We start from the raw sequence: 16,924 nt of genomic DNA, 5'->3' as shown, positions 1-16,924 counted from the left end.
TGGAGATTAGATTGACAAATTCTTCCATATTCGGTTTGGTTGACAAATTCATATCAGAATGGATTCTACCTGAATCAAAACTGCTCCAATTGGCCAGAAGGTCTGTATGTGTATGTCTCGTTTGTCCGAATTGAAACGCTAGATTCAGATGCAGCTTAATATATCTATTTTTACAAATTTTTGGTTGAATTTGTTCAGATGCAATTCTCTCATCTCTACATCTTGGTCTTATTCAGCTGAATGGTAGAGCACCTCAGAGCCAATCAGTGCCACAGATAAGTGTGAAGCTGTTTCTATAAACAAATGCTTCCATGACGCGCTTTAATCATTGTGCTATTACTCGGTATATAGATGATGTTTTTATTACAATATTTAGAGTATGGCTTTGGGTTAGAAATAACTACAGTATTAATCTGCTAAATAAACGTGGTTGTTAACTTAGTTTATACGCGTGATTGAGAACCATGTGTAAGCCTATTGTATCTGGATTAGGAGTGCAGTTGCCACATCTCCGTACCTGGTCTCGAATTAGAGGTACATTACCTAGAGAAATAAAACCAATTGCTTAAATCCACATTTTATCCTCCTTCCCTCAGGTTCCTTCTGTCTCTAAAGCTGTTCCTGTGACAATCACCTTTTCAGCAATTGGGTCAAGTACAGAACTAAGAGAACGTAAAACAGTGGTGATTAACTCTGCTTCTAACAACTGTATGTATCAGATGGACAAGCCCGAATACAAGCCTGGCCAGAAAGGTGAGCAGCACTGGTGGATATGTGAAATGGGCCTTCTGTTTGCTTCTGAAATGTCTGTCTACCAATGTGCTGCATTATTAGGAGGCATCATGTTTTATTGAAGGACACTCATTTCAAAATGCGTAATGGGGGAATTTAGTTTACATAGGTAGCTCTAAATTAGAAATCTAAGATTATACTGCCCCCCCACCTTGGTGTAGTGCCGCATAGACCACCACACAACCCAGTGATTTTATTCTTGGAGACCTTCTTGAAAATTATCTCTATGTAGTGGTAAGTGTGCTTGTAGATTTTTAGTTTAATTGTTTTCTTTATTTGCAGCTTGGAATCATTAGATGTAAAAAATTAGCTTTACAGACCATGAAATGTGTGATGTTTCTTTTTGAAAGACTATAAACCTAACCCTGGCTTCCTTCTGTTGCAGTATTATTCCGTTTGCTCTGTCTTAATTCCCAACTGAAGCCAGTCAATGAGAAGGTGAGTGACTGTCTGCTACAAGACACCATACAGGGAGCCTGTATGGCTAACATGTTCTACCATCAGGGACTAACTGGGAACTGAAAGTGGCCCAGAAAAAAAAGTGACCCTATTGTGTAGTGGGGCCCAAACTGACAGAAGGCAGGGTCAACACAAGTAGGATATGCCATATTCCAGGACATTATACCGCCCCAGTAGAGCCAAATACCACAGTACATTACAAAATACTGCCCCAACAGCACAAAAAAACCTCCTCAAAATCTTTTGTTGCTGGCACCAGCTGCCATGTTTTGTGTCCTCCTACTCCAGTTGCCTCAGGATGGCAATACAGTTAAATCCAGGAGGGGACATCGGATCATTAGTTACCATGGCTGGTGTCCCCCCTGGGCATCGACCCACCAGGAAATTTCCCTGTAGGGTCTGTGGCCAGTCCGTCCTTGTCTACCATACAGCCTTCATCAGGTGCCAAAAATACATGGCTATATGCGTAGCATTGGATAAACCATGGCATTTTTAAAAAATTTTTCTGGCTAATTTTGGTCAAGAAGACCCTGCACCCCCAATATTACCAGCCTTGTGTGCATGCGAGAGGCAGCAGAGCAGGAATTCTGAGGTTAAATTTCAACCAATAACTACAGAACTGGAAGTGATCTCAGGGAAGTGTTATTTTTGACAAGATGAAGCCATTTTTGTTACTTTCTATGATGTTAAAAGCTATGTACACCTTTTTTTATTATTGCATTGTACTTATTTTGGGCTGCAAAGACTTTTTTTTTTTTTTTTTTTTTTCACTTGGTATTGATTATTTATTTATTTTTGTAGCTGGCTCTGTATTATTGCTGTTTCCCATCAAGCAGCTCAGCTGATGGCTTTTAAGGACCCGGTTCTTGAAATATGTTGCTCACTGAGGACAGCTCCTTTCTGATATTTTTGGCATACAGGTATTCTAATGATATGCCATAAAGGGGAATACCCCTTTTTTAACAGCTCTGGTAGCTCGATTTTACTAATTTTGGAAATGAAGGAGGCTGTGAAAATGTAAAATGATTAACAGTGTCTGAGACATAACCTTAGTCAGAAAAATTGTTTTTTAACACATTGGTTGGGTCAAATGGGCCACTGCACACTAAACTGTATTTTTGTGCTGTAACTAATACATTTTCTTTTGTTTTACCTCCAGTTCACAGCTGTCTACTTGCAGGTAAGCAATACTGTGCTGGACCTTTTTAGTCTGGGCTACTGCTCGATAACTCCAGGTCGCAGTGCAAATTGTTGAGTAACTCTGGTATATCATAGGAAGGCGGTGAGGTGCTCCTAAAGATTGAAATGGCTGTAGATTGATCTAAGTGGCTTCAGCAAAGCTCTTTCTTCATGCTTGCAAGTGCCTGTAGATTTCTTACAAAGTTCTTCACCTTTCCTCTTCCCTAATTGGGCTACATATCCATATGTATTTGGGAGTTACGTTCAATATGATTGAAAACTGTGCCCTAAATGTTTGTGTAGTAGACAGTGGAATGTCTTCCGAACGCTATACCTTCATGGTTGTGGTAAATTATACATTGGCCAACATATTCTACCTCTGGGTAATGATGGCAAAAAGTCTACACCAGACAGAATGCTTTAATGTGACGTGGCTCCAATTTCTGCAAGCTAATCTTATGAGGTCACATTCAGCAATATGACGATAAACCTTGCATTGACATATTGCACTCTTTTAGCCCATGAAACCTTTACTGAAGCAATTCGTAGCTTGTCAAAGTTTGATGCCCTATCTCCATATTTAAACACCCATGTTAAGAAAAGCTGTCAAGCTGGTGTCGGTCCAATCTTTATTTTACTGTATGGTGAGCTCTTCTTGAAGCACTTACCACCGATGTTCAATGAGTCTGCATTTATTACAGGATGCTTCAAACACCAAGATTTTCCAGTGGCTTCTTCCAGAGTTAAATCATGGCGTGATTTCCTTGGAATTCCAGCTGACCTCTGGTGCTTCTCTTGGTACCTATGAATTAATAGCTGAAAGAGAATCTGGGTATCCTATAAGCAATTGGTTCACAGTGAAAGAATATGGTAATTTATGCTTTTTATAATCTTTACTGTATGTATTGGACAATGGCCTTTATATAACAGAATAAAGAAACCAATCCTTGATGGAGTAGTCTATAGTATCCGAGTGCAATTTGGGTTTTCTGTAGTAATTTAAGAGGATGGCCTAATTGTTTAGTCAAAAATTTATAAAGTATAGGGGAAAGTTCCATTAAGTCATAAATAGTGTCATTGGCCACAGGACTGACCTCATCTACCAGGACCTATGTGCAGCTGTTAAATCTCCACCCTCTATAGCTATGCCCCTGAAAGTGGCCTTCTCCCCTGACTTCCTCAAACATGAACACTAGACCAATTGTGTTTTTAGTGGGGTTTTTTTTTTTTTTACCTCTCAATGGTAACACGTTTTCAGCATGGGGGAGGGGGGTTCACCTGTACAAACATTGGCCTTCTGGTTAGCTGGTTTGGCCAACTTTACAAATACGACCAGCTTTACTTTAACTTAAAATGGTTGTCTTACTTCAGCAAGTCCATTTATTATGTAGAGGAAGTTGATACAAGGCACTTCCTAATGTATTCTGATTGTCCATATTGCCTACTTTGCTAGTTTGATTAATTTTTTCCATCACATTATACATTGCTCGTTTCCAGGGGTTCCAACCACTCTATAAAATCCAGCAGTGATGGCCGTGCTTGCACATTATAGGAACCAGACTCTCTGTTGGCCAGGACTGCAGGGGAGCGCATAGGCCAGAGCTTTCCTCTAGTGTGCAAGCACGGCCACCGCTACTGCATTACAGGATGGTCGTAACCCCAGTGTATAATGTGATGGAAAAACGAATCAAGCCAGCAATATGGGCAATCGCGATACATTAAGTGCCTTATATTAACTTTGTCTACATGATAAATGTAATTTGCTGATGTGACGCAACCCCTTTTAAGAGCTTCCTAAGTATTTTTGTAGGATGGAGGATAGTTTTTGTTGCCCATTTGGGGTGAAGGTCTAGATCAGGCATCCTCAAACTGCTGCCCTCCAGCTGTTGCAAAACTACAACTCTCGGCATGCCCGAACAGCCTACAGCAGGGCATTGTGGGAGTTGTAGTTTTACAACAGCTGGAGGGCCGTAGTTTGAGGATGCCTGGTCTAGATGGTAAATGGAGTGAAGCTGTAACAGGGAGCATGGTATAATAATGAGGGTGTGTGAGACTGGTAAAGTCATAGGAATAGTACAAGGCCGAGTAACTAAAAGTATGGCTGTCAACCATGCTAACACCAGGGAACATAGTCTTAAACGGAGATGTTTCAAACCCCTTGTTTGCTCATGAACAGTTTACTGTTCTTTATGCCTTCCAATCCAAGTGACTTTGATTAATTTTTCAGTAATTCCAAGATTCAAGGTAGAAATAGAGGCTCCACAAACTATAGCTGTGACTGCTGAGTCCATAACCTACAACGTTTCTGGAATGTAAGTGAAGCTCCTTCTAGTGTGTTCACTTTTTCTTAAAGTTGTATTTGATAAATGTTACTTTTGTGCCTTTTCTTTAGCTACTCCTTTGGCGAGCCTGTGCCTGGCTCTGTCACTGTTCGGTTTTGTAAGCGGCCACAGTTCTATGGCAGACAACTGAATTGCGTCAAAGATAAAGGTGACTCCTGTGTTGATACAGTAGGAGAGGTGAGTAATATGCAGAATAAAATAATAAAATAAAACAAAAAGTCCATTCTGTTTGAGGATTTTCTCATCAGACAACCCTTCTACCCCTGTCAAAAGCTGCAGGAACATTCAATAGAAGGTGTACGCAGACAGCTATGATCTCGTCAATTGCGTTCTACAATCTTGCTTGCCTTAGCAGCAGCTGCCTGGCACTAGTTGCTAAAGTTCAATTTTCTGTCCAATAAGTCTCGAGCCATGTTCGCCTAGGTCAGTGATGTCACGTCTATTAGTCACATAACCTAGGGGTAGCTCCGTTCCATTCATGTGAGTGGAGCTAAGCTACAATACCAAGAACAGCCACTGGAGAGCGCTGTGCTTGGTAAGCTCATCTGTAGGGGTGAAAAACCTATATATAGCCCTAACAAGATTGCGGGCTTACCCCTAATTAGAATATATATAACCGATTGAAGGAGTAAGGTAAGTAAATATAATTTGATTTAGAAAAAATATATACTACAATAGTACAAAAATACTCAATTTTATTAAGAAAATCACAAAAGACACATGATCAGCACTGGTCACAAATAAGACAATACATACAGGTTACAATACATGTTAAAAACCAAGTGAACCGATGGTGGGCTGCCAATACATATATCTAAGGTAAAGTGCGAGTGCATAATTATACCCAAAAGGTCATAAGTAGTGGTCATGTAGTATCCAAAAGCTGTAGCTATTAGACATCACAAATATCCACATGTATATATGTGTCAAAATTAGCCACAAACCGGTGTAAATGTATACACCAAAGTTATCAAAATTAGGGCAATACCAAAAATCACAATTGTATTTGACACATGATGGAAACTATTGTATATACTGACCAATTGATTCAATTGTATCGTGCAGCAATACCACCGGTCCACTCCACTTTGGGGAGTGGACCGGTGGTATTGCTGCACGATACAATTGAATCAATTGGTCAGTATATACAATAGTTTCCATCATGTGTCAAATACAATTGTGATTTTTGGTATTGCCCTAATTTTGATAACTTTGGTGTATACATTTACACCGGTTTGTGGCTAATTTTGACACATATATACATGTGGATATTTGTGATGTCTAATAGCTACAGCTTTTGGATACTACATGACCACTACTTATGACCTTTTGGGTATAATTATGCACTCGCACTTTACCTTAGATATATGTATTGGCAGCCCACCATCGGTTCACTTGGTTTTTAACATGTATTGTAACCTGTATGTATTGTCTTATTTGTGACCAGTGCTGATCATGTGTCTTTTGTGATTTTCTTAATAAAATTGAGTATTTTTGTACTATTGTAGTATATATTTTTTCTAAATCAAATTATATTTACTTACCTTACTCCTTCAATCGGTTATATATCATCTGTAGGGGTGCCAGGAGTTGGACTTCCACCTATTAGGTATTGATGACCTATCATAAGGATGGGTCATCAATATTAAACACCTAGAAAACCCTTTTAAACATTATATTTACATGTTCCCTCTCCCTACAGCTTAGCGCAGATGGAACCTACAGTGGCGTATTTGACCTTCACTCAGCCTTTGCAGGGTCTCCAAGAGAACGGTCCATGACCCTGGAAATTACAGTGACTGAAGCAGACACTGGTAACTAGCTAACGTACCTCCCAGTTATGTTTTAGACATGCTATATTCTATGAACGAGTGTTAAGGGTATTCTCTGTGACCTGTGCATAGGTCATTGTGCAGGGAGGGGAAGAAGGTAAACTGCGAACATCCCATACTGTGGATGGTAAAGAAAGATCGCTGCAATCCAGTGATATATTGCAAATAAAGATATAATTTATTTTCTTTTTACAAAGACATCGAAAGGGTTTCTGATCCAGACATACAGGTCCTTCTAAAAAAATTAGCATATTGTGATAAAGTTCATTATTTTCTGTAATGTACTGATAAACATTAGACTTTCATATATTTAAGATTCATTACACACAACTGAAGTAGTTCAAGCCTTTTATTGTTTTAATATTGATGATTTAGGCATACAGCTCATGAAAACCCAAAATTCCTATCTAAAAAAAATTAGCATATCATGTAAAGGTTCTCTAAACGAGCTATTAACCTAATCATCTGAATCAACTAATTAACTCTAAACACCTGCAAAAGATTCCTGAGGCTTTTAAAAACTCCCAGCCTGGTTCATTACTCCAAACCGCAATCATGGGTAAGACTGCCGACCTGACTGCTGTCCAGAAGGCCATCATTGACACCCTCAAGCAAGAGGGTAAGACACAGAAAGAAATTTCTGAAGGAATAGGCTGTTCCCAGAGTGCTGTATCAAGGCACCTCAGTGGGAAGTCTGTGCGAAGGAAAAAGTGTGGCAGAAAACGCTGCACAACGAGAAGAGGTGACCGGACCCTGAGGAAGATTGTGGAGAAGGACTGATTCCAGACCTTGGGGGACCTGCGGAAGCAGTGGACTGAGTCTGGAGTAGAAACATCCAGAGCCACCGTGTACAGGCGTGTGCAGGAAATGGGCTACAGGTGCCGCATTCCCCAGGTCAAGCCACTTTTGAACCAGAAACAGCGGCAGAAGCGCCTGACCTGGGCTACAGAGAAGCAGCACTGGACTGTTGCTCAGTGGTCCAAAGTACTTTTTTCGTATGAAAGCAAATTTTGCATGTCATTCGGAAATCAAGGTGCCAGAGTCTGGAGGAAGACTGGGGAGAGGGAAATGCCAAAATGCCTGAAGTCCAGTGTCAAGTCCCCACAGTCAGTGATGGTCTGGGTGCCATGTCAGCTGCTGGTGTTGGTCCACTGTGTTTTATCAAGGGCAGGGTCAATGCAGCCGCTATCAGGAGATTTTGGAGCACTTCATGCTTCCATCTGCTGAAAATCTTTATGGAGATGAAGATGTCATTTTTCAGCACGACCTGGCACCTGCTCACAGTGCCAACACCACTGGTAAATGGTTTACTGACCATGGTATTACTGGGCTCAATTGGCCTGCCAACTTTCCTGACCTGAACCCCATAGAGAATTAGAGAATCTGTGGGATATTGGGAAGAGAAAGTTGAGAGACGCAAGACCCAACACTCTGGATGAGCTTAAGGCCGCTATCGAAGCCTCCTGGGCCTCCATAACACCTCAGCAGTGCCACAGGCTGATTGCCTCCATGCCACGCCGCATTGAAGCCGTCATTTCTGCAGAAGGATTCCCGACCAAGTATTGAGGGCATAACTGAACATAATTATTTGAAGGTTGACTTTTTTTTGTTTTAAAAACACTTTTCTTTTATTGGTCGGATGAAATATGCTAATTTTTTAGATAGGAAATTTGGGTTTTCATGAGCTGTATGCCAAAATCATCAATATTAAAACAATAAAAGGCTTGAACTACTTCAGTTGTGTGTAATGAATCTGAAATATATGAAAGTCTAATGTTTATCAGTACATTACAGAAAATAATGAACTTTATCACAATATGCTAATTTTTTTAGAAGGACCTGTATTTATAATTGATATTCCACGATAAATTACCGAATGTTTCGGTCCGAGTGGACCTTCTGTAGCAGTGTGATCTATAGGTAAGTATAATACAAATGGTAAGTCCTAAATCGCATGATGAGAATGGACGTCGGGGTAAATTCATGGGGTATAAAGGATTCTACTAAAGAGCCTAAACAACAACAAAAAATCTAACAAAAAACCAATAGAGGGTATCACTCTAGAGACATACAAATGACAATATACGGAGGCATCTGGGAAATAAGACTTAAACATATTAGACTAATCGGGAATAGATCCTAGTAGAGAGTGTCTACCATGACTGACGGGCTGTGAAGGAAGGAGAAAAGACTGAGGGGGATAAAAGATAGAAAAAGGAAAAAACAAGCAGAGGAAAGAGAGAATGAAGAAGAAAGTTAGAACAAGGGAAAGAAGAGAAGGGACGGAGCTAGAAAGCTTGTAGACACTCTGTGCTAGGACCTATATACATACACTTGCATCACTCTTCTATTCCTGATTAATGATTAGGCCAATATGTTTAAAGGGGTTGTCTCCCTTCAGCAAATATCATTCATCACGTAGAGAAAGTTAATACAAGCCACTTACTAATGTATTGTGATTTGTCCATATTGCCTCCTTTGGTGACTGAATTCATTTTTCCATCACATTATACATTGTTCATTTCCATGGTTACGACCACCCTGCAATCCATCAGCGGTGGTCGTGCTTGCATAGGAAAAATCACTGGCCTATGTGCGCTCCCACAGTCTCGGCCACCAAATAGGCAGATGCTTTTTTTTTTTTTTTTTTTCTGTAGTGTGCAAGCACGACCACTGCTGATGGATTGCAGGGTGGTCATAACCATGGAAACGAGCAGTGCATAATGTGATGGAAAAATGAATCCAGCCAACAAAGAGGACAATATGGACAATCACAGTACATTAGAGACGACCCCTTTTAAGTCTTATTTCCCATATGCCTTTTGTATATTCTAATTTGCATGTCTCTAGATTGATACCCTTTTGGGTTTTATTTTTGTTTATTCTCTTTAGTAGAATTCTTTATACCACATTAATTTACCTTGACGGCCATTCTGATCATGCGGGTTATGACTTGCCATTTATATTAAACTTGACTATAGATTACACCGCTGAAGAAGGTCCACTCGGACCGAAACATTCGGTGATTTATTGTGGAATATCAATTATAAATATGTCTGGATCAGAAAGCCTTTTAATGTCTTTGTAAAGGAAAATACATTAGATCTTTCTTTACTTGATGCATTGACCACCGGGTCATTTCGGTAGTGATTGACTAGTGCAGACCCCAACTTCGTTTATGCCTACTGTACAGAGGTGTTATCTGTCATTGTAATTCTGATTGTGATAATGAGACGACTGCTGAGAAGTGATGTCTACCGAACAGACAGTGTCAGCTTATTGAGGATCTATGTATTTATTTATTTCATAGTGACATTGGAAATTTTTGAAAATCTTTAGTATTTATATTGCACCAATATATTCCACGGCACTGTACCAACTGTCATCACTCACATTGGTCTACACCGGGGCTCATAATCCAAATTAACCCATTAATATGTGTTTTTTGGAGTCTGGGAGGAAATGTGCGCAAATATGGGGAGAGTATACCATTGTGATTGTCTCTGGTTTCAAAGGTTTTTATTTATTTAGTTTTTCTTTAATTTTTAGGTATTCAAGCCACCGAGACTCGGTACATTTGGGCTACGAGCCAACCAGCTACAGTCAATTTTGATTATGAATCCTTGAACCAGTATTATAAGAGAGGAATAGATTACATTGTTCCGGTGAGTATTTCAAATTTTGGTAACAAAGATGTATCTGACTTCAAGATTGCTGTCAGAACTTTTTTTTTTTTTTTTGGTGTAGGGGCAGTAATACTAGCCATTTTTTGTAATTAGGCTGAATCCTTTGAGCACTGCTTTGTAACACCCCCTGGGATCTGCACACTCCCTCCTTCCCTTGATTGACAGGACTAGACATGCTGAGAGCAGAGCTGTGTCTTAACATCTACATATCATATACTCTATGTACTATAGCTTTACCACACTGAGATCTTCTCAGAATGCTAATCTATGTATCTATTGCTACATACATGCATACATACATTATAAAGACCCCAGTAATATGTGTTAGCTTCTAAGCATAGAAAAAACATGCATCTCCAAGTGATAATGTTAGTTTGGTGATAAGTTGTTTGAGAGACCTTTTTTTTTATATAAACTTTTTGTTCTCCCCCCCCCCCCCTCATTTAAGCCACAATAAAAAGCTATACTACAGGGTGGGCCATTTATATGGATAGACATTAATAAAATGGGAATGGTTGGTGATATTAACTTCCTGTTTGTGGCACATTAGTATTTTGAAGTCGGCCATTTTGAATCCAACTTTTGTTTTTTCAATAGGAAGAGGGTCATGTGACACATCAAACTTATTGGGAATTTCACAAGAAAAACAATGGTGTGCTTGGTTTTAACGTAACTGTATTCTTTCATGAGTTATTTACAAGTTTCTGACCACTTATAAAATGTGTTCAATGTGCTGCCCATTGTGTTGGATTGTCAATGCAACCCTCTTCTCCCACTCTTCACACACTGATAGCAACACCGCAGGAGAAATACTAGCACAGGCTCCAGTATCCGTCGTTTCAGGTGCTGCACAGCATATGCTGTGAAGATACGAGATGTGCAGCACCTGAAACGACGGATACTGGAAGCCAGTAGTGTATGTAATGGGTAGATGCCAGGACACAGCTCTGCCCTCAGCATGTCTTGTCCTGTCAATCAAGGGGAGGGGGAGTGTGCAGAGGACAGAGGGTGCTACAAAGCAGTGCTCAAAGGATTGAGCCCGACCTCCTGGTGCTTAAATTTCTTATTTGCATATGACTAACACAGATATCTCCACAGCTATTTAACATACAGACAAAAGATGATGGTGACAGAGCCTCTTTAATTGCTGAAATTGTACATTTCTGTTACACTGACTGCTGCTGGCTCTCTCTATCCTATCGGCAGCAGTCAGTGTGGAGCGTGTCTCTACAGTTAGGTAAACAAGAGACCGGGAGCGTCGCTAAGGCACAAAATGGGCCATTTTAGAGCTATATTTCTAATAGAAATGTACAATTTCAGTAATTAAAGTAAATTACAAAAATGGTCTATCACTTCCTCTATATATAAAAAAAATATCTAAAAAATTGTACCACATAATCCTTGCTTATAAAGACTCACTTTTTTTTTTTTTTTTTTTTCTTTGTGGGTTGTAGTAACCTTATTTTTGTAGTAAAGTGGCCACTTTGCTGCCCTGGTATTCATTTATACAGACTGACTATTTTTTTAATGCTGTGTTCTATAGGATGCCGTATTATTAAAAAGCTATTCTACCCTTAGAAGCAATAGCTGATGGGCCTTTCCATGCTATACATGGGTGATTAATTGGACTTTTTCATAAACAGTGACTATAACCTCATTTATTTGATCATCTAGGGACTACTAACAGATGAGAGTAATAAACCAATTCCTAATCAAGAAATCGAGGTGCAGATTAACAATGATGAACCTCAGAAGGCAATAACTGATGAAGAAGGCCGGTTTGAATATGCAATAGACACCTCTAATATGGTTGACGTCAACTTTACTGCCAGGGTGAGTATACTAACAAATTGTAACCTAATTACACAGCCAATACAATGAAGCAGGGACTTTTTGCTTTTGCATAATTCCATGTTGGACACATCCAGTAGACATGTCCCCAGCGTTTTTCAGAATGTGTTTTTATAGTCTGCAGACTTTTCAAGTTTGATAATGATGGGGCCTATAAAAGGGTGGACATCTGTAGACCATCTTTATGGAATACTGTGTTTGCTTTGAGGAATGGAGGTTGGCGTATGGCCACCCAGTCAGGTGTCTGAATGCAGATTTGGATCCCAAAACCAGAAGAGAATTTTAAAAAATAGAAGTCGCATCTGACCTTTTTTATAATTTCCTTTTATGATCCACTCCTAATCTTTGGCTTCCAAAACTGCATGCAGAAAACTGACTGTGGCTGCAGAGAAGAGAAGAACATCTCAGAATTTGTTTCAAATGAGATTTATCTCAAATTGTCCATTTGATTTGGGTTCAAATGAAGTCTACTAAAAAGTGCTGTGATTGCCTGGAAAGGTCTCTTGCCCTCTCCCTCTTTTTGCCGCTATCTTTACGGTTTGTCACGCCTCCTGAATCGATATGCATAACTTTGGTAGTTCGGTAGAATCAGACTTTTTGAGAATTCGACTTACAGTTCCAAGTTCTTGAATCAACTTGTTCATCTCTAGTGGAGGTTAGATATGTTTTTGAAGGTGGAAGATGTGGACGGATAGTAAAGATATAGCACACAAGCATCTAGTACAATAATTGGATATGTATGAGCCTACTAAGGATGTTAACTTTAAAAACAAACTTTTTTTTTTCCCCATAATCTTTTGATTTTTCTACCTCTTCACAGATAAGTTACACAAACCCTGATCAGTGCTATTTTTCTCAATGGTCGGAAAGAGACTACCCCACTGCCGAACACATGGTTTACCGTTTCTACTCCTATTCTGGAAGCTTCATACAAGCAAAACGACCTAAAGGAGAACTGAGCTGTGGACAGAGCCACAGTATTGATATTGCATACATCATAAGCCCAGAAGGAACTGGTCCTGAAGTGAATACGGCCACTTTCAATTATCTGGTGAGTGTGGTCTAGAAACTTTAGTAGGTCAAGAGTATAGATGATCTCTAGCTGGTTCAAGGAGTTACTGGGCTCGTCTATAGTTTAGAGCCATTTGCTAGGTGAAGGCCTGTGTCAAAGTAATTGTACTGTTGCATGCATAGCGGGACCATGTGAATGCTGGGTATCTGCAACTTGGTACTACTGAACTACAGGCACTCCATGTGCTTCTATAGTGAGCCATGTTATAGAGCTTGGAATGTCTCCTGGAAATATTACCCTGTAATATGGCGTCTGATAGGAAATAACCCCTTTACGATCCCCTAATCTTATAATTCTGTATGATGGTCCCTTCTTACGCACTTTTTTTCATGGCTTTAAAAGAAAGCCTAAGAAAGAAAAACCTTACTGTATCCGCTTCTTTGTAGCCTTTTCTTGAGCCATTTTTGGCCAGATAACCTTTCCTGACTGAAATTATATTTTTTTTCTCATATTTTTCACTCCCTACCTTCCCAGAACTATAAAATATATATATATATATATATATATATATATATATATATATATATATTTTGTTCACATCACTATTATGAGGGCTTGTTTTTTTGCAGGCCAAGTTGTACTTCCTAAAGGCACCATTTAATATTGCATACAGTATAGTGGGAAGCTAAAAAAAGGACGGAGCAAAACAGAATCCCACAGTTTTGCATTCCATCCTAAAATTCTGTTATGTTCCGTTATAGCTCTGTTATAATGGAACCTATAACGGAATTCAATAACGCCAATGGATTTACACGACCCTATTTTCAGGCAGATTATTGGGAACGACCGTTCCTGTGAATGATTGTTTCCGACAACATGCCCATCTAAATGTAACACCGACCACCCGATGAATGAGGGGAATGCTCGTTTGTTGGGTGATCCTGTCATTCATGCAGGCGCCATCAATCATCGTTCCTGGGCAGCAGATCATGAGGTCTAAACAGTGATTAGACATGAGGTCTAATCTGCTGCTCAGAAGCAATGATTCTGTGTGAGGACGAAGGATCGCAATAGCGACTGCTCATTCTCATACTGTGAATTTCTGCATGTAAATATGGCGGTCTCCTTTTACTTTTCTTATCGACAGTCGGTTGGTCGTTCATTGAAGGAGACCGGCTGTAACATGGGGACGTGTAAACCCGCCTTTACAAAGTGAGAGGTGCCATACTTATGGAATGTGACTAGAACAAATGTCCCTATAGTCTGTTTATTCTGACACCACAATTTGTTTTTTTTTTTTATTTCTAGGTGTTGTCAAGGTCAGCCATTGTCCAGAGCGGTCAGAAAGATGTTGATTTAAGCAGCTGTAAGTTTGTGCATTGGCCACAAGTATTGTGTTCCCTTTGGGAAAACTTAGCAGCAAGAGTCTGAATTCACTGCAGTGCCCCCAGAGGAAAAATTGAGCATTACAGTGTTCATTCAAATCAAACTTTTTGTTTTAGTTTTATGTGAAACTGGTCCTCCAGAGCAACTGATGAGGATCCTGAACAGGGGTCCCTACCTCAATTAAAGGGGTGTGCCAAGGTTTTTAAACTTATCCCTTATCCACAAGATGGGGGAGAAGCATACAACCAAGTGGTCCGATTTCTGAGACGTCCACCCAGTGAAGTCCATTCCCCTGTTTATGCTTACGCACTGCCACTTAATTGATTTTCTATGGAAGTTATGAAAATGGCAAATTACAGCCACTTGGCTATCTCTGGTAGTCCCATAGAAAATGAATTTAAAACATGCCAGCACGACCTACCGCCACATTCATCTGAGGGAATGGGACCTCCGTTCTTGGAGCCCAAGTTCCCTTTCTGAATTAAGTTGAAGTGCACCTGTTGGTCCTCCGCTCCATTAATTTGTATGGGACTGACAGAGCTCTGTATACATCAGCTCTACAGAAGTGAACGAAGTGGTGGACTGACTGATTCGTTTTTTATCACCTATCGTGTGTGTGCTTTAAAATATGTTATTGTGTTAACTGAGCCTAAAGCAGACCTAAACCAAAGCCCCTTTTGGATTTATTAATATAGATTTGTGATCTTGCAGAAGCAAATCCTGAGGCTGTGCTACTGTGATTGTGTTAAAGGGGTGCTCCAGGAACTATAAAAATACTTAAATGGTACTTTATTATAAATATATTCCCAAATACCTTGCATTAGTAATAATGAATAGTTTTGTCTAGGGAGCAATGAGAAGGAGAAATAAAATGGCCGCTTTCCTTTTTAGTACAGACAAACTGTCCTAATCACACAGCAGGACAAGTTACTTCAGAACTCTGAGCTAAAGAGCTGCCTCATCCTCCTCTCTCCTTGGGAGGTGGGGATGTGGCTAATGAGCAGCAGCACTTGTCTGCAGTCTCCATTACCGCAGCCCCACATTACCACAGTCTGTCCTGTTAGTCCTCTATTTACTTCATGTCTTTCTCTTGAAATCTATTCCCACAGAGATTCAGCAGAAGATCTTATCAGCTGTACTCAGGACAATAATTCCTGACAAGCGGAGAGGAGAATGAGGCAGTTCTTTGGCTCAGTGTTGTGAAGTAACTTGTCCTTCTGTGTGATTAGGACAGGTTTTGTGTGTAATTGTAGGACGGCGACCATTTTAGTTCCTCTAGTGATTGCTCCCCAGACAAAACGAGTCATTCTAACTAATGGAAGGTATTTTGGAATATATTTATAATAAAGTACTGTTTAAGTAGTTTCATTTTCTTAATTCCTGGAGAACCCCTTTTTTAATGACCTGCCCCTTCTGATTTCAGTTTCAGACTCTATGCAGATGCTGTAAATCGCCATTGACATCAATGTTTCCACACCTATGGCCACTATTCATACTGCTGTATTTGAGTTGGTTTCATACAAGTTCTGACAAAAATCATAGTAAGGGAATGTTCTCACAGCAGATTGTTTCTATGGAAATTTCCCTGCAGAAGACCCTCAGGTTTCTGATGAGCTTTTACTTTGGGACAGAACAGTCCACTGCTTCAGGGCCATTCGATGGGGCTAATCTGTCGTGGACACCTGTACAGTGTCCAGGGCCGGCTCCAGGTTCATGTGGGCCCTTGGGCGATAAATCCCAGTGGGCCCCCATGAGGCATTTTTTTACATTGACCTGTCCCCCTGTGGCTCCCACATGGTATAATGACCCCCAGTGGCCCCTATACAGTATAATGACTACTAGTGGCCCTTCACACAGTATAATGAACCCCCAATTCCCCCCCCCCACTATATTATGACCACCTGTGGCCCTGCATTCAGAATAATGACCCCCAGTAGCCCCCACACTGGGGGAATACTGTATGGAGGGGGCTCTGGGGGTCATTATACTAACAGTATAATGACCCCACAGTGACCCTCCATTCAGAATAATGACCCCCAATCGCCCCCACACTGGGGGTTATACTATATGGAGGGGGCACGAGGGGTTATTATATTTAATGGAGGCTCTGGTGGTCATTATGCTAAATGGAGGGTCAATGGGGATCATTATACTAAATGGGGGGCACTGGGAGTCATTATACTGTGTAAGGGGCCCTCAGTGTGATGAATGACCCCCCAGTGGCCCCCTCACATACCTATCATTGCAGGGGAGCTGGCGGTCCTGTCCATCACTAACCGCAGCTCCCTGCGCTCCTTCTCTCCGGCGGCCGCTGCAGCAGTGAGCCAGGCCTGGAGGAGAGAAGGAGATGTGCAGTGATGTAACTAGTACTGACTGGGCCCCACA

The 16,924-nt window shown here is 40.5% G+C and overlaps 1 protein-coding gene across 3 annotated transcripts in view; it reads left to right on the top strand.

Moving 5' to 3' along the window:
* The window catches only part of LOC122939837 (ovostatin-like), a 79,865-nt gene that overhangs the window by 10,952 nt on the left and 51,989 nt on the right, over window positions 1-16,924 (top strand). For all 3 annotated transcript variants that reach the window (XM_044296022.1, XM_044296021.1, XM_044296023.1), the window contains exons 3-13: window positions 597-753; window positions 1,178-1,230; window positions 2,411-2,431; window positions 3,132-3,300; window positions 4,658-4,742; window positions 4,823-4,949; window positions 6,475-6,586; window positions 10,154-10,269; window positions 11,965-12,123; window positions 12,962-13,192; window positions 14,462-14,519. In XM_044296022.1, coding sequence (XP_044151957.1) covers window positions 597-753; window positions 1,178-1,230; window positions 2,411-2,431; window positions 3,132-3,300; window positions 4,658-4,742; window positions 4,823-4,949; window positions 6,475-6,586; window positions 10,154-10,269; window positions 11,965-12,123; window positions 12,962-13,192; window positions 14,462-14,519 — 1,288 coding nt within the window. The remainder of the gene's footprint in view (window positions 1-596; window positions 754-1,177; window positions 1,231-2,410; window positions 2,432-3,131; window positions 3,301-4,657; window positions 4,743-4,822; window positions 4,950-6,474; window positions 6,587-10,153; window positions 10,270-11,964; window positions 12,124-12,961; window positions 13,193-14,461; window positions 14,520-16,924) is intronic.

Source organism: Bufo gargarizans, chromosome 6 (assembly GCF_014858855.1).
Source record: "Bufo gargarizans isolate SCDJY-AF-19 chromosome 6, ASM1485885v1, whole genome shotgun sequence".
Lineage (NCBI taxonomy): Eukaryota > Metazoa > Chordata > Amphibia > Anura > Bufonidae > Bufo > Bufo gargarizans.
Note: the sequence above shows the minus strand (reverse complement) of the source record. Positions and strands in the feature narration are given on the sequence as shown.